The sequence below is a fragment of the Cydia pomonella genome, chromosome 6 (assembly GCF_033807575.1).
Source record: "Cydia pomonella isolate Wapato2018A chromosome 6, ilCydPomo1, whole genome shotgun sequence".
In the NCBI taxonomy this organism is placed as follows: domain Eukaryota; kingdom Metazoa; phylum Arthropoda; class Insecta; order Lepidoptera; family Tortricidae; genus Cydia; species Cydia pomonella.
This window is the reverse complement of record NC_084708.1, coordinates 22,917,732-22,942,938: the sequence shown is the minus strand read 5'-3', so window position 1 is coordinate 22,942,938 and position 25,207 is coordinate 22,917,732. Positions and strand designations below refer to the sequence as shown.

At 37.1% G+C, this 25,207-nt stretch overlaps 2 protein-coding genes across 3 annotated transcripts in view; one reads left to right on the top strand and one right to left on the bottom strand.

The window, feature by feature from the left end:
* Positions 1-25,207, bottom strand: part of LOC133519324 (neurogenic protein big brain) — a 162,272-nt gene that overhangs the window by 14,157 nt on the left and 122,908 nt on the right. The window lies entirely within an intron of this gene.
* On the top strand, positions 20,318-24,134 carry LOC133519321 (transient receptor potential channel pyrexia-like). Its single transcript, XM_061853360.1, has one exon. The coding sequence runs from the start codon at positions 21,127-21,129 to the stop codon at positions 24,070-24,072; it is 2,946 nt and encodes a 981-aa protein (XP_061709344.1). The 5' UTR covers positions 20,318-21,126; the 3' UTR covers positions 24,073-24,134.

Sequence of the window (25,207 nt, the reverse complement as noted above, 5' to 3'; positions counted from 1 at the left end):
TTTTGTGTAAAAATATTTTCCATAATGTCAAGGAAGTAATGTTGGAAGGAAAACGGGGACTATCGTTTGTATGAAGTAACAGTAGTTCACTATGCTCTTAAATGGCGACCTATAAATATCATAACACCTTCACCACTAAACGCCAAGTAAAATACAATACCAAACACTAAAGCTCGGAATTCGTAAATAGAGATATCTAAATGTCTAAACTAGAGTGGAGACAGCGCGCCGTGACGTGAATATAAAGTGCAAAACACTGCTTCAAAGCGAAACGCATCGGATATTTTATGTCATATGTAGCTCCGCGATAAGTAGGTAAGCCTGTTTTGACAGTAGCTGTCTTAGCTCCATGTATTGGGCAATATGTAATGTTGTATACTAACACTAGATATGTATGATAAGTAGGTACTAACATTGACATGTAATATTGGCAATTTGTTATACTCATATCTAATTTTGTTGTTTATTTATATATTTATTCGTATGGCATTATGATTATGAGTCGTTCTACAGTTTTATTTTTACAGATTTATATCTAGGTTCTTTACCCATTGGGCTGCGTTCTCACTAAACGCTATTAAGTCCAGAGGATCACCAGGGTACATTCAGTTCGGGCACTCGTTAATAATATGGTGGATAGATTGTATAGGCGCTCCGCAATCGCATTCCGGAGTGTTTTTCCATCCACACCTAAACATGAAATCGCCAGATCGGCCGTGCTCTGTGCGAAGTCTATTAAGCTGGCACCATTCGCGTCTTGGGGCCGAGAAGCCTTTGGGCCTTTCAGTGGGATTGTAGTCGCTGCAGGTTGTAGGCAGGTTGGAATTCCATTCCTTCATCCATTTATCTCCGATGTTAAAATTGTCCTTCATTAACTCCTGTGCCATTCTGTGGGGCGGGTGGCGGGATTTTAGGCGTTGCCTGTGAGGATGCATGAATTCAGCATAGACTGGCAGTTCTGGACTTTTAGAAATTTTGGTGGCTTCGTTTAACAGGGCTTGCTGCCTTCTGAGGTGTGGTGGAGGTATGTGGCTCAGCGTTGGCAGCCACTGAATTGGTGTCGACTGTATGGTGCCAGATATGCAACGCATTGCTTTCCGCAATTGAACATCCACCTTCTCCACGTGGGTACTATTAAGCCATATGGGTGCACAGTATTCCCCAGCAGAGTAAACCAAGCTGAGGCCTGTAGTCCGAAGTACATCTGCAGTGGCTCCCCATGTTGTTCCAGTCAGCCTATGCAGGATATTATTGCGGGTTCCGAGCTTTTTGCTTAGCTTACTTAGATGGGCACAGTACGTCAGAGAACGGTCAAGGGTTACACCAAGGTATTTGGGCTGTGGGTTGTAAACAAGCGCTTTACCATCAAACGATACTGCGGGGTTGTATGAAGCTAGTTTGTTGTTCAGGTGGAAAGTCGAAATCTCTGTTTTGGACGCGTTTTTGTTGTTCAATTTTATTAATTAAAACTAAATGTTGTAATAAGTATATTATGTTGTTGTACAAATAAATATATTTTGATTTTTTTTGTGTTTGTTGTATGATCCTAGATCGAAAAGAATAATAAATAATTTATTAGTAAAAGTATTCGCCGTGGAATAATATAAAAGGAATAATGTTTACATTTATGTTGAAGATATTCTAAGTATTGAGGTATAACTCAATACAAATAATATTCTCATCGTGGGTTCAGATATCAAAGAGTATTTTAGCTGTAGCTAAATATAGGTAAGATATTCTAGAACGATGATAATACAAACACCAGGGTGCCTAGCCAAGGTGCCAATCGTTCGTTTCGTCAACGATACGGTAGTCTCTCTATCACTCTTCCATATTAGTGCGACAGAGACCATCGGCGTTTCGTTCGTTATGGAGCGTAAGCGATTGGCGTGTTGGCTACGCACTCAGCATTATTTAGGCTTCATAGCAATACGAGGAGCGGCATTTAGATTTATAACATATGTTATTGATTCGATATTAATACGTTTACGTATACTACGTATACCACTGTCGCTCGTGCTTATTTATTATACTGTAGAGTAAAATCATATCGGCATCAGAGGCTATTTTTAAACAATTCTGCGGCGGTAGCATGGTCGCATTTTTATCGCCTGTTACCATGTCTGCCACGTTCGAACAAGTATGTAAGTGCGAAAGTGATAGGCGATAAAATTTAAACCATGCTGCCAGCGCTGATAAAGCTGAAGCCGATATTTGGCATGATAATGTTTGACGACTTAACTTTAAGGTATGTATCTGAACGTAAAGCAATTACTCAAACCCATTAACATTTAGGTCCTACTGAATAACTTTTACTATGGAACCTACCCCGAAATCGCAAATAAAAATTGAAAAAATTTCAACATCAGACCAGCAAAATGTATGAAACAGCCAATTTTTACGCGGTTTCAGGATTGGTCCCATAGTAAAAGTTGTTCAGTGTGACCTAAGCTTTAACGGGTTTAAGTAATTGCTTTACGTTTAGATACATACTGTATACCTAATACAGAATTTCTGCAGGTTAAAGGTAGTTGTTATATGGGTCATGTCCCCGACAAAGTATCTGGACCTTTTGGTGGAACGCCCCATCAAATCAATAATAGAGTTTTTTAATCTGACTGCTCAATGTCGTTGCTTGCGTCACCATTCCTTTTGTTATAGTTCTCTATTGACTCGTGAATATTCTCCACAGTCAAATGTTGGCCTGATACAAATACCTAAGCTTAATAGTTTGGAATACATTGCCTTTCATAGCGATGTAGAAATGGTTAAGCATTAGGTAGGAACTATTGTGTTACTGAAACCTATTTAACTTGAATATATCCAATAATATTGAGAACCCAATAATTGAGAATATTGAAGCCATTCAGATGGATTCTGCTAATAACCACATTATGTACCCATATTTCATTTCGTTCGACATAATCACCTAAAGGATGAGAGCGAGACGCACCAATCTTCAATTTAACTTACATTTTGTATTGTATTGTATTTATTTATTGCATTTCACATAAAAATTATGCCATGTTGTTATGATTCGTCCATGCGTCACGCTCCTTATTGCACATCTCAACAATAGAAAATACAGCAACTTAAGTAGAGGTAACAGGCGGACTTATCGTTAAAAAGCTCTACTAATCTTACTAGCTAATTATTAACAGTTTTGAATGATTCACGGCTAGCTTCATTACGTCACGAATATTCGCATCATTTTACACATTCGCATCAAATGAAACGAATGTTTTGCGAATGCGAATGTGATCGGGTCGCGTCCTGTCTCGTCTCGTACGGGCAGTGTCACAAACTGTTTTCAAGTAATGCATTTTGACCAGTAGACAGCAATTTTTAACACTTTATAACATCCCTTCATACATAAGGTAACTATGTTTTATGTACTAACAGATTTTTTCTAATTTGGAATGATAATACATATTCCCTAACATTCGTATTCGCATTCGGACATTCGCATCCGGGACAATCAGATTCGCATTCGCATTCGCGAATGAGAAGAATGCGACATTCGTGACATCTCTGATTTGGACCGTGATTACCTTTTGTAACAATACAAAACGCAATCACAATCCATATTCCGGTCAATATAAGTGTAGCTTAGTAGCTAATTATTGTTACTTTTCTTTGTGGTTTCACAGTCCAGTCGAGTAGCGGTCTTTGCCGTCAGTTCCACAACTTGGAAAACAAAAGGGTTGTGCAAATTTTTATGGACTTGTGGCTAGAGTAAGGCCGCGGAGTGGACGCGCGCGGCGAGCGGGGAGGCTGGTGGCGCGAGCACAGCACGATCAAAATGTATAGAATTGAATGAATCTAAATTGGACAACCGCGGCGGCCGCTTGCCGCGCCGTCCGTCGCCCCGCTCGCCGCGCCGCGCGCCTCGTGCGTCCAGTCCGCGGCCTCAGACTTAGCTTTGGTTGCAGCGATTTTGATAGCATAGACCATGTATGGTTTATATTTTCATTATATTTCTATGGATTTACTGTATACAATAAACACTTTCTTTTGAACAAGCGTTTTTCTCATAAGTGTTGTACGAGTATATAAGTCTCAAGTCTGATCAGATTAAAAGCAATATTTATAGTTAAAATGCTTATTAAAAGCGTGTTATATATGTGACATATCTCTCGTACATAATATGTTCGTATGAATCGACTGAAGTATTTCAAGTCACAGTTCCTCTTGAAATATTTTAATATTTTTAATTAAGAGGATAAAGTGGAGTTGCGATGTTTTTACTGCATTAAAGGCACTGACGCCGTTGAAATGTCATTATCTCGACTTGTTACTTTGTGAACGTACCTGTGAGAATAATATGAACATGACGAAATTATATTGTGTGTGTTTCTCAGGAACACTTGTATGTTTTGATTAAAAAAAATATTTTTACTCGGAATCAGGAGTAGGTATTACTTACCTTTTGTTAATAATTTATTGATCAAATTACTCAAAAAGTTTACCTAATCAAAAAGGTTAACTACTAACTTATACATATTTTTATTTTTATTTTAAAAATAAATGTGCCTTTTTTACAAGATTTTATTTAACTTGCCCTGAAAGTATGTTTGTTAGTGTGGGTCAAATCTAGGAAGCTTGCGCTGAAATTTTGTAAACATACAAATCGGATGACAATGCAATATTATGATGACATGGAGCTGAACTGATGATGGAGACAGGAGGTGGCCAACTCTGTTATAAAACAACGCAAAATAATTGTGTTTGGGGTTGTTCGAATTGTCTCGATGAGTATTAGTTGCCTGTGGAAAGAAAAATACAGTCAGCGATAAGCTTGTATCAAAATGATTTTTTTGCCAAAAACTTGTTCTAAAAACAGGAAAGTATCTGAAACCAAAAACGTCTCGTTTTTTGGAACAACAAAGATTTATTTATTTTACAAACGGAAGATATCAATTTAATCGTAAGTCATTGGCCAGTGCGAATTGCTCCTCGGCAAGATCCTTTAAAGCCAGTCTATTGCTACGCCACGCCTACGCGCTACGGTCGTAGCTGTCGTAGCGGCTGTAGCTCTACACGCAATTTTCGTAGGTGACGAAGAAAATTTACGAAAACTGATAAAATTTCCTTTTCATTCTTTATTTCTTCAAACATGCTTAGATTCTGATAAAATATCGTAATTAAAAAAATGGTCTTATAAATAGGAGTCTGTTATAGATAACTTTCGAATTTTATCAGTAACTAACACATATTTCTGCATTACAAATATAGACAGCCAAGTATGGATAAATACTCCGAATTCGACCATAATATTATGAATATGAGTGACTGCATTGATTTATGGAGCGTAAACAATATTAGGAGAACGAGCAAGTTCAATCATACATTGAACTTCGCAAATTCAATTTCAAATTTATCACAGCATAGTTTAAACAAAGGAAAGCGTTCAGTGAACCAGACACGAGCACCGGCTCAAAGCGAGAATGACCTATTTACACTTAACACCTTCGTCGGAATAACTGTTCTACATTCAGTGGCGTTTTTCTAGTAACAAATCGAATGGTAAATTAACTGCTACGATTTTGAGTGGCGTGTTTTAATTGAGTTAGGTAAAAATACCCCTGAGGCCGACCCAAGCGTAATAGCTAGATTGCTTCCTTGAGCGGGATTCCAAATATAAAATCTGTTCTTGTTTGGTTTTAAAAAAATCAAGCTACAATGCTCATAGTCAATTTTAAAATGTCCTATTTCTAATTAATAATAATTCAAAACTCCTCTGAATTAATAATTTTATTAATAGCAATTTAAAAAATGAGAAAATTAAAATTGAAACTGAAGACGGGCGCACAGGAGGGTTTTGGCGCAAAGTGTAAATATGAAGTTCAAGTTTCCAATGTAGTCCACAAGATGTCAGAACCTACTGCTTTGGCGTGAAGTGTTTAGTTTATGTTTCAGATTCAGGCCACAAGATGGCAGACCCTCCAACGTGCACGGTCCCCGTAAAACAATGATAATACAATTTCCACAATTATTGGCATCATACCTATTACTCTCAGTGCATCTTACTTTAATAACCTGAGTGCGTTCGAGATATAGTTAGTGCGCGTAATGTTAAATCAAGTTCATATTCTTTTAGTTTGAAAGACGCCCCTGGAGATTGTATGATGGCGAAGTAATATGTATGTATGTATGTAGATACTTTATGTACATAGAAATAAAAATACTTAAAATACTTTATGTACATAGGGGGTTAGGGTCGGCAACGAGCATGTAACTCCTCTGGAGTTGCAGGCGTACATAGGCTACGGATACTGCTTACCATCAGGCGGGCCGTATGCTTGTTTGCCACCGACGTTGTATAAAAAAAACACGAGAAACACAGTTACAGAGTAAATTCCAACAAATGCGAACTTATCACCGTATAGGATCTCTTCCAGTTAATTGAGGAAATGGGTAGAACAGAAGTAACAATGAATGAATGACAAACAGAAACAAAAGTGTACAATCACTAAAATTAATGAAACATAAGTTAGTGTGCGCTTTTGGGAATAAAACCTTATTTTGTAAGAATGGCGTTTAATTTCCTGATTGCAAAATTACTGAAAAAAAAGATTTGGAAAGGAAATTCATTTTCGCAAATTTTATATGGTCGAAATTTAATTTAGATTCGTTTTTTTTCCAATTCGAAATAAAAACTTGGCAATTTAATTCATTTAAATTAATGGATTGCTCTCAGAGCAGTAAACATAACTTAATAAACGAGACAGACTTTTTGTAATTCTAACATTGTTCCTACTTCCTTCATTTATGATGCCGTGAATAAACATAATTTACATCACTTTTTTGCTGTGCTATAATAATTTTTACAATTATAAGCAAATGTTTGTACATAAACAAAATCTTTTTAGTAAATGAACAACATATCATAGCTCATTAAGTGCAAGTGTAGCCTAGTGTAGGTAATTATACTTTATTAAATTGAATAAATTTTACTACCTAAATACCTTTTAATTTGTGGATTTTATATATTATTACGCTATAACTAACAAAATCAGTAATTTACTACTATAATTCATCATCACAATAACATTCACTGTTATCTTTTAAGTACTTACCATTTAACGTTTATCATATGCATAAAAAAACTGCAAAATATGCACAAAAGTGTGCGCCCGAAATTTGGTCCGCCGCCAACCACATTATTACCTCTTTACATATAACCGAGTGTCCACAAAATGCAAATGTTGCACCTGCGTTAGATGAAAAACAAACTTTTGAGTTACGTTCGTCAAGCTAAATTAGATCATATGTGAAAGGTATAAGAACATTGCAATGTTACAGATAAGTTTGCTGGGTAGTCTTATTTGAAAACGCTTACACGTTAGATCTAACGCTCTAGCAGAACCATGATAATATAGATCGAGAATTCTACGAAAATAAACTTTATATAGACGTAATTAGAATTTGTTATATGCAAGTTTTGCAGTTTTATATGCACGTGTGTCAAACGTTTTATTTATGCAAGCTTTTTAGGGATTATTCCTTATTTTGGGGTAAATAAGATCTAAGCGGAGATAAGTGAGTTTTTTATTTAGAATAAATCTGCTCCTGTTTTGTTCAGATACTCATGTGTAATGTAACGGTTCTTTAGATTGAAATAGTTTACTGATTAGAATTAGATAATTACGTACAGATTTATTTACAAGAGCTACTCCTCCTGATGCTATATTTGTAGGTGTAGCTATAATGCTGACATAATTATGTAATACTTACAGTATTATAGCTAGGTTGATTTCAAATGTGGTGATACATACGGATGATAGGTATATGCTAGGTATCAAATATAGCATAGTATGCCTACTGAGGATATATTTTATGCTGTCGGCAAATATTTTTGTTTTATTTAGACAAATTAGACAGGTGGTCGAATAACGTTAAATAGTCTAAATATAAATATCACACTTAGGTAAATAACAATAATACTTAAACAGAAATGGCAAAAAGGCTATAAAAGTACAAAAATAGATTCACTTCCCAATAACTTACTTTGGCGAGCTAACTTTCATTCATAAGATTTATTCTTTCATTTCATTCACGAATAGATAATGCAATTTATATCCCCGATAATATGTTATTCTAAGTACACACGAAAAAGCTCCCTCGTCTATATTCGATATTCAAACTCCGTTCAGATTATCTACATAATTTATGCGCGGGGGTCAAGTGGGCACAAATAGAACACTGGGAAGCTGGGGACGTATTAGACCTCTAACGCCATAACGTGACTTATTCGCGGAGTTTATGATGACATATGACGTTATGAAGTTGAAGATGTGAAGCGTGTCATTCAATGGCCAGCAAATTGGTGCACATTCGCACCTTATGTCATGGTGACCGGCCAGTTTTTTGGTCATTGTCACATTTGTTGCGTTTGCTTTGTCACGGACATGACAATGACCGCATTAGGCGTTTTTTGGGCGATTGGCGATTGTTTTATTAATCTGTCCAATAATGCTCTTTTGGCTATTTTTTACGCCCCGTTTAGGTACTTACTTTATATTCGTATTTATTTGCATGTTCATTTTTAACTCTACGCTACGTTATTGAATGTATTAAAATGTTTCAAACACCTGTACTACTTATGTTGAATGTGAAAACACAATTGTAGGTATAATAAATCGGGCAATATGGAAATTAATAACTTAAAATATCTAAATCACAAAATATTTTTGAATATCTTGAAACATTTTTAATTGGTGATGTTAATTTTTATAAAAGTAATTCTAGTCACGTTTTATAATGGACAAGATGCGTCAATATTGAATACGGTATGTTTGTTAAAAAATAAATAGTCAGTTTTATTTCATAGACATCAACAATCAAACCAGGAAGACATTTAATATCGAAAGCAATTCCAACCATATGCAGCTTTCTAATAGCATCGGTCATAAACGGGACATAAAAAACCACATCCGTCCCCTCGGTAACGAGAGAACAATTACATTTAATTTACCGCTGCATTTTTAAAGTGGTCTGTTGTTCCCGCGCCTCCCCGCGCCATTAACCGTTCTTCACTACTTTATTGCGCTCATCAATGGTCTTATTACTTTCGAATTAAAGTCCAAATCTGAACGGCGTGGGTTAAGTAGATAAAAGACCCTTATCTCTTTGTGGCTCGTAATCCACCGCGACATTTGTTAAAAATATATTCAAGAGGGTATCGCAACCGAACTGTTTGAAAACCCTAAAATTCAATTGTCCCGAAGTGCCACTTGTAATCTGGCCATTTAAAAGTAATTAGGATTAAGTAAATTGAACTTTATGTGGATGAAGATAAGGGTGGGGTTTAAGAGCTTGTCAAAGCGGCTAATGTATGGAGGAACAAGTGCGGGCGTTATAATTTAAGTTTTATTTCACTTTTTTATTTACAATTGAATAGCTAGTAATGACGATCCATTTTATGGTTGAAATTGGCTTTGTATCTTATAATAGTTATAATATTTTGTTCGACTTATAGGCGTATTGTTTATATAAACCTAGTTAATGTGAGAATCTTCTTAAAGTCCCATTTTCTTAATAAAAGAATAAAGAAGTCAGTAAACATTTTCACGTCACATAAAAAAGTAAAGCGAGTCGTCGGATAAAATAAAAATATCATTCCGACCATTTGCACAAAAGCAACAATGCTCGGCGAAATATAGATGTCAAATATTTCCCGACAATAATCCTTTTTTGGCCACAAAAAGGACAAAAAAGCCCCAACCGGCACAGCGGGCGTGCTCTTTGCCCTTTGAACCATAAAAAAAACAACTTTGTTTTAATAGTTAACCCTTTTGACACAAATGTCAGTGAGAAACTGCGAATCCTAATCAAAACGAGCGTCGGATCACTGCATATTAAGTCTTCTGCAAACCATGTAAAGTACATTTTTAGTAAAAGGTTAGGTTAGTTATTTTGTTTGTTTAGGCGTGAATGCATTCGAGTGGTGTCTGCCGGAGGGATCGCGAATGTCGTGAGCATTACTCGGATTGTCGCAATATTTATCGCCATATGGTGTTATTCGCGTGTTATTTTGTGGGTTGCCACTTGTTATAATGCGATATGTTCTGTGGATCATATAAAAATTTATCGCCTTTAGAAACATTCAATGTGTCTGGCAGCAGTAATGTGGTATTTCTTTATTAGCTTTGATACTTAAATTAAATATCCTTTAGGCGGGCCAGGGCAGATTCGTATTGAGACTGTTTCGTTTTTGGGCCCGAATCTGAGTAAGCCCGACTCTGTAGAGGCCAGATTCGCCATAGGTATCTTTCTGAACAAAACAATATCGACATACGACTTATGATATAGAAGTCACTTTCTTTTTAAAACAATTTCTGAGTAGGTCAGATTCGTATATGGTCCCGTGACATGACAGTAATACGTCTGATTGGTAATAAGTTGGGATCGGATTTATGCAGTTTCTTATCTCATCCGATTAGCAACGATTCGATTAAAATATTAAGCAGATTCTTTTAATGATGAATTCTGGAAATAACGCTTTCTTATTAGGACAGATTTTATGTATATTTAATTTCGAAAAGGCCAGGTACAATCAGCAGATATCTGAGATACTGGCCACTTTAAGATTAAATATGATAAAGTAATTAATAGATAGTTCTTAATGACAATGTCACAATGGTTATGTGATTTTCTGACCTACTCAGAATCCGGCATTATGAGAATCTGAAGAGCTAGGAATTTGAGATCTTAATAACCTGACATCTTAGGAACTTGGATAACTAATAAAATGCTCTATACATTATCGAACTTACTCAGAATCAGAATTAAATAGAAACTGGCAACATTAGAGTCATACTTACTCAGATTTTGGCCTAAAACTCAACTGGTTTAATACGAACCCGTCTTGCCCCGCCTAAAGGCTTGTGTTTGATTCGGTTATGTGCATGGCTTTCCTGTAATTGCATTCGGCAATGCTATGGCGGGATCCATACGTGAGTCTTAAATTAGAAAAAAAAAAACATAAAAATCTCTTCATTGTACTCTACCACAGCTTGCTAAACTTATTTCAAACCCTCAGTTTATTAGTACTTATGGTGTATAGTTAAAATAAATCACTATGACCCGCATTGTATATATCGTCTATTGCCCAGATTGCCAATAATCCGCCTGTAGCTAAACAAGCCAGCAGCAATGTCGCGTGTGTGGCGTACCACGATACTCACTAACTCACTATAGCACGATACTCACTAACTCACTATAGGTGAGGCCGACAAGACCAGTGGGACTAAGCCAAGATGCCAGTCGTTTGCGCCGTAGCGAACGAAACGGTAATGTCTGAGACCTTATATTGGTTCCCAATATTTTCCACAAAATTATTAGTCGTTGTGAGCCGAAGCTGACAAACGGGGCTAATTGTAAACACAGAAAGAATTAATCGCAGTTAATAAAATCCGGCCTATTTTCCTAGCTAATACTAATTAAAGTAAGCATATATTTAAGTTAAAGTTAAAAGAGTATACACACCTTATTTATAATTAACAGATATACTTCCAAGCAAAAAGATAGGCTCCAATATCCTTGACTTTCAGGGAAAAGTCGAACATATTTATGATTATGAACCTATTGCTTCAACTTTTCCATCCATATTTTCGACATCCCCGCTGAAACGTCGTCTGCTAAACCCCAAACTTTGCCAAGTCAATTTCGTCTGAACAGGGAGTGTGAGAACTCAATAAATCAATGCTTTATCCCAAAATCGCATTAAGCAAGATCACACTAACTTCTTTAAATTATCTACCAAACGGAAGTTTAGAAGTCGTTACAAACAATGGAGCTCTATAGCTTAAATACCACTGCCATTTTAAAACGTCTAAAAAACCAAATAGCGACATATCATTGTATACTTTAAACTATAGTCACAAGGTTTAATTTTGCATGGTAGTTTCGAGACATGTTGGTTTACATTTTTGAAGTAATTCAATGATGACTTGAGGTTTGGGAGCTTCGTCTCCCAAGAGACGCAAGGCGATTAGTGGTGTAGTCTCAAATTGAATGTTTGTACTTTGTACACGGTGCGAGTGGAGTTTCGATGTCACTTGTCAGAGGGCCTAGCCAAGATGCCAATCGTTTGCACCGTAGCGAACGAAACGGTAATGTCTCTCTATCACTCTACCATATTAGTGCGATCAAGAGACATTAGCGTTTCTTTCGCTACGGCGTAAACGATTGGCATCTTTGTTAGGCCCCCAGTATACCATAACGTATAGCTACGTACTGCGCACTTTGGCAGATAAACAAAAAAATGACAATTTTTACCGCGCACTTATGTCTTTTGTATATAAATAGGTACTTGCCTATTATTTCAGTAATGCAAGTAGAAGCAGATGTTATAGTTACAGAAGTATGTTGTCATATTACGTTCTTGTCTAAGTATGCGTATTATTTGAATGTTTGCAATTAGGGTAGGCTAGGGAACATCTATATATGGCAAAGGAATGAATACTTCTACCTTGAGCTTCGCATCATGTGTCACCTCTCGAACAAACTTTCATATAGGTAGGCTTAACGCTTACCATAAGTCGGGGCTTTATGCTTGTTTGCCATCGACGCAGTATTTACAAACACCAGAATTATTTTTGGAGTTTATAGGAGTTCTTAACAATCGATTTTCATATATAAGCCCGGGGTATAAAAAAATGGGGATTAAAATAAATGTAAAAAAAACTGTTTATTTCAGTGTTGTTGAGATACAGTCCGAACTCAGTTACAATTTCTATATTTGGAGATTATCTTACCTTATGTATGTTACTTAACTCGTACGATATGTTTTGTGCGCAACCTACCTAACATCGGATACTATTTATTCAATTTTAATAAATAATAATAATAATAATAATAAAATTCTTTATTGCACACTACATAAAAAACAGATACAGAAATTGATAACATATACACATTGGTAGGTAACAACAGGCGGACTTATCGCTAAACAGCGATCTCTCAAACAACAACTGTGAAATAACAACTGTGAGTTGGACTTAAATTTTATTATACATTTTATAATAGTTCGTGAACTCGTGTCGCGCGTCGGAGCTGTCAAACACACATTTTTTTCGTTCGTAGATTTGACTGATTCCTGCCACTGAAACTATTCCTATTTGCAGTCACTATCGATCTACCAAATTGAACAGAAAACAAACATGTAGGTAGGCCTGACTAGAATTCACTAAATGAGTGGTAACATGTTGTGTATGTACAGTCAACCAATTTGAATCCTAGGCCACTATAGAACCTTGTCGCTTTAACTACTAGATACTTGACACGCATCACTCAATAAGCACTGTCGTAGAAGTCATTATGGCATGGTTATATAGTGGCCTAGGAATCAAATTGGTTGACTGTACATTATGTTCATTGAACATAAATATCCAACTTCAGTATTACAAAATGTTTATACTCGTAATACCAACATGTTTGTTCGGGTTATAATAACATGCCAAGCAAACAAATATGTTTGTTCGGAGCATTACAGTCCACACAACAGGGCCGTAAAATACAAACAGCCATCTTGGAAAACCGCACTGATGTAAGGAAAGTAGGCTAATGTGGGGACGACCAAAGTTTATAGCTATAACATTTGTGCAAATACCAATGACTCTATTAATTTAGCACATATTTCCATCTTTGATTTACTGTAGACTGCCGGGTGATTCAGTGTAGACTACCCCCTGTTACACAGTGGGTCAATTCCTTAAAAGCGTTACTAGCACCAAATGGTTAGACATTTAGATTTTGAAGTGTAATATAATGAATTTTGAATAAATTATAAATTAAATATTTCATAAATTACGCATAAAATAATTGAGCCTATATACATCCCACTGTTGAGCACAGGTCTTCTCTCATGCGCGAGAGGGTTTGAGTTATAGTCCCCACGCTGGCCCAATACGGGTATATATAGACTGGTACCAGCCAGGATTTGAACTCGCGATCTCCGGATTAAAAGTCGAATGTCAGATACACTCGGCCATCACCGGCACCGCTTCCCAATTAAGCATAAATCACAGTTATTACTCGAGATACCTTTGCTACGGGCATTATAGTTCGTTTTTTTTACATCGGAAAGAAGGTAAGCCATCTTGACGTGACTTTTTATCAAAAATCACTTTTAAAATTAAGTCACAGCAAATATGTAACAATTATAAATCATATACGATCTTTTTCTTTCCTTTGCTTTCATAAATAATATGAACTGATTTTTTAAAAGCGTCTTCAAAAAATTTCTATAAAAAGACACGTCAAGATTGTATACCTTTTTTCTAATGCTAATAAAACGAATTATAGAAAGTAGAGTGATCCAGTGTCAACCATCTTAACCTATGATGCTAATATTTTGGTATACTTTACACACTACCTAGAAAGAAAGAAACAACTGACTTTAAAAATATCATATTTTTACTATGTAAAGATGTTCCCAACATAGAGCGCGACGATATAATGGCAGATTTTATCGCTTCTCGCCGACGAGAAGGAAAGTGTTTGTTCATTGGCAAATTATTGTATGTATTATAAAATGGTTGCGGTTTTTTTACAGAATATAAATCTATGAAAACCAGGGTGAATAATAAATCGATTAATCGGTTACAGTAGACAAAAAATACTTACATACTGAAAAACTAATACAAAATGAATATTCCCATTTTCTTATTCATGGTAAAATATGAAAAAGAAAAATAATGGGTCTCCAGTAGGTCCATGAAATTGTATTTTTTTGTCTAAATGTAAATCTTAGTATGTATTTATTTATTTAAACTTTATTGCATAAATAAATTACAAATCGTGGACTTTATTGTCATCTCAGAATAAAACCGTGTACAGCGCCATGTGTTTTATGGTAACTGCGTAATTTTCTGTACAAATCAGTCTGCCTATTTTTGCGGAGGAGGGGCACGTCAAATGTATGGCTATTTGTACGTTACGTACAAGTAGCCATGTCAGATAAACGTCAGTCCATACAATACATATGACCATTGGCCGAGGTTTTGACAGAGGGGTCCGATAAGCTCTTACTTAAAGGCAACTCCAGATGTTAAATCCTCCAAGACTTTTGACAACCAGATTGGAACCGTACCCATATACTCACTTTACTCTTTGCCGCACCCACAGCGCTATCTACGTTAGCTGTCAAATTCGAAGCACAAATTTGTTTCATGAAACTTAGCAACGTCTTACCAACTTCTGTTAAAGTTTGTCTCATTCTAACTAACAGAACTATCTAAATGTCATCATAGAGACAAACGATTATCGACGAATAATAGACTTGACAGACGTTTAAGAATAACGCCATTAGACTTTACTGTTTACACATCTAACACAATATATTAACTATGTAGACACCTATTTAGTTATAGCCTCCTGAGACCCAGAAGCAATTGTTTTGTTTTTGAATTTTGAATCCTTAGTTACACAATAAAAGTTTAAAATAGATTTTGGAATAAGTACAATTTGTACTCAGGGTCTTAGGAGGATAGATAGACAGTTGCCATCAGATATTTTGCAGCGGCCGTGGTGCTCAAGAATATCTGAACACGCACTCTAGCGGCTTGACAATAGAGGCATGTTCAGATATTTGTGGGCGTCTTGACCGCTCCGATATATCTGACGGCCATTTTACTATTCCTATATAGACAAACCATACTATTGCGCTAGATGTAGAGTTGGTAAGAAATAAAATCTTTCCCTTTTGAAGAAATCCAGTTGTTATTATACGAAACTCTTAACTCAGCGCTTAATAAGGACTGGACTTTATTTTGTTATCTTATCCTTTATTGAGATTTTAAGTGCAATTTAAAAGGACTCAAGTCTTCGAATAAAGACTTCATCAGACATAGGTTTTATCTACGAGTAACACAAAGAAAAATTTACATTTCATAATGATTTGTGCATAACCCATGAATTTAATGGAGACAATGCCTTTTAGGAAACCTTTTTACATAATTTTAGAGTTCTGTTTAAAGGGCTCAAGTCTTTACAAAAAAACTTGGGTCTCGATAATGACTCAAGTTCCGACTTAATGAATGAGTCTAAAAAACTGAGTCGAGTCTTACAGCAGATGACTCAAAAGACTTGAGTCTTAGCCAACACTCGCTAGATATTTTAGTCTGTTTCTAGTAATAGTGGCTGAGCTGTGTGTGTTGCGTATTCGTTCACTGAAAATATCGCTCCAAAGTAGTACCTACAATCTCACAAATGTACTAGTTCGGTCTTTTAGTACAGTAGTACACTGAGAGAAACTGAGCATAATATACCGGAATGGTTTGTGCGAACCTTTTGTAAAGTAGTATAATTCTAAATTTGTTATCTCGCTTATTCCCGCGCAGTTGCAATGGAGTGACGGCTATGAGCTGTCTCGCTCATATTAGCCGAGAGCCGTTCAAATGTCTTCGCACGCGCTCGCCGTTAGTTCAATCCGATCACTCCAATCGCTTTGCTGTCAGGTAAATATGCTAAAATCAGAATCATTAGGGAATAGTTCGGTAACTACAGCGGAGGGAATGGGGTCTTTTTGACTTTAGTACATGTACTACACAAGCCTAGAGCTGTGTGCTCACGTGTTATACCGTTTTGTTTGTGTGCACAGCGAACAAAGTGGAGAATAATAACAGTAGCTAGCCTGGGTTTAATTTCCTGGGCAGGCATTGTTCCCATTGCTGTGAGCGCGAGCGGCTCGGGTTCTTGGTGTAACGTGGTTACACAAAAACGCGTTATTGTCCTCGAAATCACCTCTCTCACGCTTGAATATGCAGGAGCGATAGAGAGGAAGATAACGATTTTCGATATTTCGATGAAGGCGGGAGACCTCACCACCCTTACTAGGTAATGACTGCACAAATGGTAAGCAACGCACTGAGTCATTTCAGATTGTTTTACACAAAAAACATTGTAATATAAAAATAACTTACTTCATTTAGTTAACTTACTAATAATCCGAAACAATAAAAAGTTTCCCAAATCATCCTTTCCAGAACGTCACATTTTAATACAAACTTTTATTATTTTGCATGTGCACAACATGGAAATACACAAACCAGCTAAATGGATCGATACCGCTCTAACATTTAACATAAATGATATTAAGAACGAGGTATTTAATTTACCATTGTATATTTGGTCTAATGAGTTCCCTTCCCTATAGTAAAAGCAGTTAGAACTTTCAATATCAATGTTAGCTTTTAATCGTATATTCTGGCAATATACGAAATCATCTGAAAGTCGCCCCATTAAGAGCCCCCAGCAAGCTGGGTTCTCCACGTAGTTACGTTCTCTTTTTAAAACGACTATATTGCTCTGAAACTTTGTACTTACAATAGGATAAGGTATTTGAAGTCCTGTAATTAGTTGATGTTGCTTCAGATACCATAGTTAAAAAATATAGCGATTTAAGTTTTTCATACAAAACTTGTTTTTGCTCTATTCCGTTTGTTTTATAAACTGGAGCTGTATAAACTAATTACAGGACTAATTTCACGTCACGTAACCGGTGTGCCGTCTCTCATAAGTATAACTGCATATTACACCGCACACGTGCAAATTTACGCACACGCAGCCGGTGTGCACTGATGTGCACAGGTCATTATACTGGTTCGTCTACAGCTTTTTCCTAGTGCTAGGCAGCCCTTTGGAACAGCAGCAGCAGGCGGAGATGAGATGACGGACTGTCGACTTATCAGCCGTTTGTTTGACCCTGATAACGCCGGCCAATATTTACCGCGCAGACGTAAGGCGGACAAGGTGCACAAATACTGAATACTGAGAAATGAGGATAACAAATACGAATAACGTTTTCGAAAGTAGCTATAAGATTACGTGAGGCAAAAAATAGATAATGTATCTTATTTTCGGTAAAATTCTCCGAATGTGAATAAAATGAATCTAAATACTGGTATACTTTTCTTTAGTTTACAATTTACACACTGTGTAAATTGTAAACTGTGAACTATGTAAATAAACTGTGTACATAAAAAGCGTGATTAAACGGTTCGCCATATAATTGTAGTCTCCATTAAACTCACGTGTTTTTAGTCACTATTCACACACAACACGTGAGTTTAAACCGTGAAATTAGTTTAATGTCAGTATGTCAGTTGAAATTCGAGTATAGAACATATTTTTAAACAATATTTTTTATATTCATCACTGGCATGGCTCTTTGTTTTATATATTATTTATTAAATAATTGTTTTCATTATAAAAGTTCAAATAAAATAATGTCCAAATAGGAAAAAAGTAGTAGTCCTTTTTTCTTTTTTCGTTTATAAGACAACGTGGTCGTCCACTAATACTCTTAATAGAAACGCTGCTGATACACTGTTATACTACCACACTGTGATACACTGTAATACTACCACACTGTGATACACTGTTATACTGTAAGTAATAATTAAAAATAAACTATTATACTAATTAAGACAAAAACTCGACCGCCCCGTAACCGCCTGCCCTACCTATGCCTGACCGTTTTATTTTTTCGATTATTTCAATATTACGAGTATACGAGTTAGGAGCATTTAAAAATGTTGATGAAACCTGTTTTTCGCCTCTAACTTTTATAATAATTATAAATAAAACTAAAAAAATCAAACCGCCGATGACTAAACTACATAAAATTCTATAAAAATATATTCCATAATGTCAATATCCAGGGAGGAAAATGAGGACTACCTTTGTATGGAGAATCGATCGTCCCCTTTCCTCTTAAAACTGTAAATTGTAGCTACGTTGACCGAATATGTAAATACTGTAAGCGTCTCGTTCCTTAAAGTAGTATATCAACATTACGAAAGGTATTTTCTACTTCCATACTCGTATATCCGGAACAAATAACTGTCGTTACCGACGAGCAAAGACAACCAATTTATTATACATTACCCAATCAAGGAACAAATTAGTATTAATTCAGAGCGTTCAGGATATTTCAATTAAAGTTGTTGTTCCCATGCGGGCCGTGCTCGGAGCGCCAATGAATTTGCCATTAACTTCTGTCACAGATTCAGTTTTTATGGTTACTTATGAATTTAATTTAGAATTTTGTTTGAACGGGATTTTAAGCAGGATCGGTCCAGGGGTCCAATTCTGAATTACCATTTTGTAATGGTTTTGATCTTGTTGCTTTCGACCTTGGCATGTTTCATAGTGGATGCCAAGCGCACTAAAGCTTAGTCGTGAGCCAAGGCTCACGCAATGCAAGCATTAGAAGTGTTTTTATTGAAAACTAGCAACCCGTCCGGCTTCGCACGGGGTACACAGCCTATACAAATTATACACCTGAACCTTCGGCAAGAATCACTCTATTGATAGGTAAAAACCGTATGAAAATCCGTTCAGTAGTTTTTGAGTTTATACCGAACATACATGCAAACAGACAGACGTGGCGGGGGACTTTGTTTTATAAGGTGTAGTGAAGTTAGATTACTGGAGGGCAGGAAATACGTATGTATATATTATTTAATAGCAAATTTTACTCGGCAAACAAATAAGTTGAAAACAAATTATGAATACTAATTTAAATATACAGTAAACGTGCCTCATTTTTTAACGAAATCGCGATAAAAACAAATATTTGTTGAATTACCTACGCCCGGCAATCAAGTGGCTTACCGAATTCGTTTTAAATTAAGAAGTAAACATATTACACTGTCAGTATATCATTAAACATGACGAATTAAAGGACTAAATATAAAAATTTAACTCCACCAAAAAAAAGTATGTATAATGATGACGGATGTCGAGTAAGACATGTCGTCGCTAATGCAGCCATTCGTTACGCAGCAGATCTCACTGGAAGGGTTGATCCCATCGTTTGAGTTCCCTAATCGATGCCAGCGCTTGGCCTTTATGTGAAAAACTCGCTGATTTATAGATTACAAGCAACGAAGACTAGAGTTCCACAAGGCTTGATAATTGGTCCACTGCTTTATATTATGTGCTTGTACTGTACGATTGTACGGGTGTAATCTTATGTTATACCTTTAAACGAGCAATTCTTGTATATATATATCGGGGATCTCAGAAACGGCTCTCACGATTTCGATGAAATTTGCTATATAAGGGTTTTCGGGGGCCAATAATCGATCTAGCTAGGTCTTATATCTGGGAAAAAGCGCATTTTTGAGTTTTTATATGCTATCGGTCAAATGGGCCGTATGCTTGTTTGCCACCGTCGTGGTATAAAAAAAAAAACAGATATAGTAGGTATATTAAATATCTAAGGCAGTGAAGTAAGAAATGCCTGTATCGACAATTTCATGAGATCTGAGGCTTTCTTATTCACTGGCCGAAGTGTGTATTTTCTGTGCGACGGACCCGGAAAGCGACAGCTTTGTTTAGCGCAGCGGGCCAAAAGTTGACGCTTTCCTCTCGGAGAACACAAAAGTTTTTGCAACATTATCGGCTGTAAATCAATCAATCGCTGTCAAGTGGCGATAAATCTAATTTGTTTTTGTTCAATTAAGGTATTGAAAACAATATAAATCACCCACGTACTCGTTTACTATGCAAATATGATTTATTTGGTACGTACGCGTATCAGCCACGTGGCTGATCTTAATATTTAAAAATTGAAAGCGGGAATTAAACTAACGGGCAACCATAGGTATCATATAAAATATCAAGATTACGAGCAAACATTAGCCACATTAATGAGACCGGGAAAAGATTCGTCGGAAGATAGTCGGATTTGCTTTTTCCACCTCATTAATCCAACAATGGCGCCGATTAATGTGTTCTGTATAAACCCCTCAACACATTTGAGCTTAAGAATATAACACAAAAAGTTGTTTTTGGTATATTAGTAAATAAGAAATACGTGCACGTGCAAATTCGATGAAAGGCAAATCGCAATGTCAAAACGATAAGGAAAAGTAGGTAGGCAAGGTATTTGTAATTTGCTTACTTCTTAACTATTTTATTATTCGCCAAATAGAGTAAGAACGATAACAAGACTTATCAAATTCACGTTAATTAAAACTCGCAACAACGTCTGACAAAGAAGTTTAAAAATATTATTATAAATTATCATGTCAAAGAAACATCAACATAAAGCTTTAAATAAACAAAGATAACAGATAAGGCGGACGACGACGTCTCAGTCGTACACGAGCCATGGACAATTTCGGTTACCGCGAGATGGCTTGGTCTACTCCATCCACGATTTCCTCGAGCCGCATGTCCACGCGATCTCGTCTCACCAGCAGTACCAGACTGCGAGATGAAGAATTCCCCCTCAACACATCCTATAGATATCTACGAAACCTCGACTTTGTTGAAGGTTCCCGAGAGAAATCTAAAGATTACTTGTTCGTTGGACCATCACCCCCAGCCGAAGATGCGGTGCATATGTACCATAATTTTGTTGTTTTGCCCACGGACCCTGAAGCCAAGATCACTGCGGAATCAATTAGGCGGGCCTTGTGCGGACGCGCCTTTACCTTGGGTGCTGGAAGATTCTTCGACGACTTGGAATGTGGACTGGTTACCGTAGATAATATAGAGGAACATATTACATCTGCCCCAGAAGGCGTATTGAATTTAACGTTGTTATGGGCGGCATTTCTGTCGCGTGACGAATTGCTGCCACCCATTTTAAATGCTGGAGCAGATATACACTCGGCAGAACCACTAGGGCTCTCAGCTCTGCATTTGGCTGCTTTCAGCGGAGCAGCGAGGTCTGCAGTGTTCTTAATTTCTCAAGGTGCCGATCCAGATTTTACCCCTAAATATTTTGCTCCCTTACACTGCGCTGCGTTTGGAAATTCGGTGGAAGTAGCTGAAGTTTTAATAGCGAGCGGCGCTTCCTTACATGCAGTCGTACAGAGAGCCGGCTGTGAAGATAACCTCGTCCATTGTGCAGTTAGGTGCGACGCAATAGAGTGCATGGAACTGTTTATAGATAAGGGTGTTGATCCAGGCTACGTGACTTCAGGTGGATTTAATGCATTACATTTAGCGGCAGACCTCGGCGCGCAACGATGTCTCACATACCTTTTGAAAGCAACCAAGATTCCCGTAAATGGGCTGACAAAGCTGCGAGATAAAGAATGCACCGCGCTCCACCTGGCCGCCGCAAGAGGTTACCATGAATGCGTAGAAATACTGTTAGCAGAAGGTGCGAAGGCATATACAAAGAACTTCAAAGGTTTTACTGCGTTACATCTCGCTGCCATGTGCGGAAGTTTGGAGTGCGTCGAATTATTGCTCAGGGATGGTAACGCTGATGCAAACGCAGAGGATTACGAAAAACGGACAGCTCTTCACGCTGCACTCAGTAACTCGGAGCGCGCGTGCGATATAATAGAAATACTCGCAGGTTGGGGAGCACAAATCAATAAAAAAGATGAGTACGGCATATCTCCGTTACACAAAGCGGCAAATGATGGTTTAACACAATGTGTGGAAACTTTGATCTATCTTGGCGCAGATGTTACTTCTAAATCGAAAAAGGGACAAACAGCATTAAGTGTCATCGCTAGAAAAACTCCAAAGTCTTTAGCCATTTTAAGACATAATTTGGATAGCGGTATATCACTCAGTATTCCAAAAGCCGCTAACGAAGAAATAGAAGTAGAATTTGATTTCGGACGTTTGTTGAAGTTCTCATACCCCCGAGAGATTACTTACTTGAACAGTTTGATTGACGAAGGACAGAAAGACATTTTACTGCACCCACTCTGCTCCGCGTTTTTGTTTATGAAGTGGGGAAAGATAAGAAAATTTTATTTGGCAAGACTTATCTTTTGCTTTCTATTTGTAACATTTTTATCAAGTTACGCTCTAACTGCCGTAGTCATAACCTGTAGAGGTAATTTTACAACAAAATATGGTGTTAAGAATGAACTTTGTCAAAAGCAGTCATTATTGGGTGACATTTTGGAGGAAAATCCGATAGAATTCGAAAGATGGGTGTTAATGGGGATAACAGTTTTCGAAATTTTTCGAAAGCTTACAGGAATAACTGGTTACTGCAGCATTTATCAGTATTTTACCACTTTTGAGAACATGATGGAATGGTTCGTCTTATTGTCAGTATTTTCACTGTATAATCCCCCTACAAACTACAGTTGGCAGAATCATGTTGGCGGTTACGCTGTTTTGGGAGCGTGGACGAACTTGATGTTGATGATGGGTCAGCTCCCGATGTTCGGCGATTACGTGGCCATGTATCAAAAGGTACTAAAGGAATTCCTGAAGCTGCTATTAGCGTATATTTGTTTACTCATGGGGTTCGCTATTTGCTTTTGTGTCGTGTTCCCTAATGAGGAGATGTTCGCTAATCCATTAATGGGTTTCATCAGTACATTGACTATGATGGTGGGAGAGTTAAATTTGAATATTCTTATCAACGAGCCCGACAAAGATGATCCTCCGTTAGTGTTCGAGCTATCGTCTCAGATTATTTTCATTCTGTTTCTCATGTTTGTGACTATAATTCTAATGAACTTGCTTGTCGGTATCGCAGTCCATGACATCCAGGGATTAAGGAAGACGGCCGGTTTATCCAAGCTCGTCCGACAGACGAAACTGATTCTCTTCGTCGAGATGGGTATGTTTAGTCGTTGGTTGCCGAAGTGGCTCCACAAGTACGTGTACAGAACAGCTCTGGTGTCTCCGGAGGCTGGCAAGGTGATAATGAGCGTCAAGGCGTTAAACCCTCGCGAGAAACGTCTCCCGACTGACATAATGATGGCCGCTTATGAACTGGCGCAATTAAATAAGATGAAATGCGGAAAATCCGTCCAAGAGGTCTTGCACAAAAACAAGTATTCTTCGAAGCTCAAAAAAGGTGATATATCAGATCAAAACGTCAGTATAGAAATTAAAGGTATGCATGAGAAGCTAGATCAGACTACGTTCAACCTGAAGAAGATAGACCAAGAGATGAGGCATCTGAATACTTTGCTGATGGAGCAACATTCGCTTTTGCAGACTTTGTTAAAGAGTCAGGACTCTCGTGTTGTGTCGTGCTACACTGCTTCTACGGCGTACCCTGACTCCCCGGTATTCTTTTCTTATGATGCTCAAAAAATACAACAAGATATCGAACAAACGTAAACTATGTTTTTTTAACGTATTTGCTAATTATATATATGATAGTAAAGTATTCCTCAAGATTATTGTTTGTTTTGCTTATTTTTTATCTTTTAACTAAGATTAAATTTATTTGGGTATTAAACTGTGTCATAAAGTTCCGCAGAGTTTCATGAGTCAGGTCCGTGTTTATTGCGCAATTTGCGTATAACTGTACATTTATTAACGGTACCTACTTAGTTTTCACAAATTAATCGAGTATACTTTTTGATCAGAGGGGATTTTACATACAAATTCACTAATAGTATAGTGTGAATATTCTGAAATTATTTTTACGCCTAAAACCTTATTTGTAACAGCTCATACGAGATAACATGTTTTGGTATTGTAGGACGATCGACCACCTCAGTGTAGGCGAGCACTCATATAGATTTGAACCTTAATACTATTGCGATACAGTTGCTTTTTAAACGATATTTTTGCTTTGCCAAGTTCCTAACACGGGAGCCGACTGCTCGCATAAAATAAACAATGGCTTTTGTTTGACAGATTAGGATCAGAAGCAGAAAAATTATTTCAGAAAGTTCATACTATATTACCTTGTATTTTATAATGCAATAGGCCCCAGCGTCAAACTTAATATGCGAAAGCTGGATTTCGACAGTTTGAAGGACTCTTACAAAGCTTTTTTTCGTTATTCGCTCTGGGCATGACTGTTCGCCGCCCTAGGCTATAACCGCGAAAGTCGAAGTTCGCAAATTGCGGGCATCTTTCTCTGTCACTAATTACGCCTTCATTGGAGTAAAAGGAAAGGATCCCCGCAATTTGCGAATTCCCGTTTTCACGGTAGGCCCTCTGATACGAGGCACGAGACGCATTAGTTCACATTACTCATCTGACAGTTGACAGCTGTCAAATAGTATTAAAATGCCCTATGAAATTTGTCAATTTTCCCACGCCATCCGTGGTCGTCGCTTGTATGTGTTGGATCTCTGATTGATCATTATTGTTAAGTAATTTAAAGGACCGTGGACAAATTCCAGGTCCATATGTTTCTTGACTAGAATATAAATTAATTGTTAATCTTTAGCCCGGAAAGAAATTAGTTTTCTCTTAGGAAATTTAATCTTCCTTCGGATTAAACGTAAACGTATCGTTA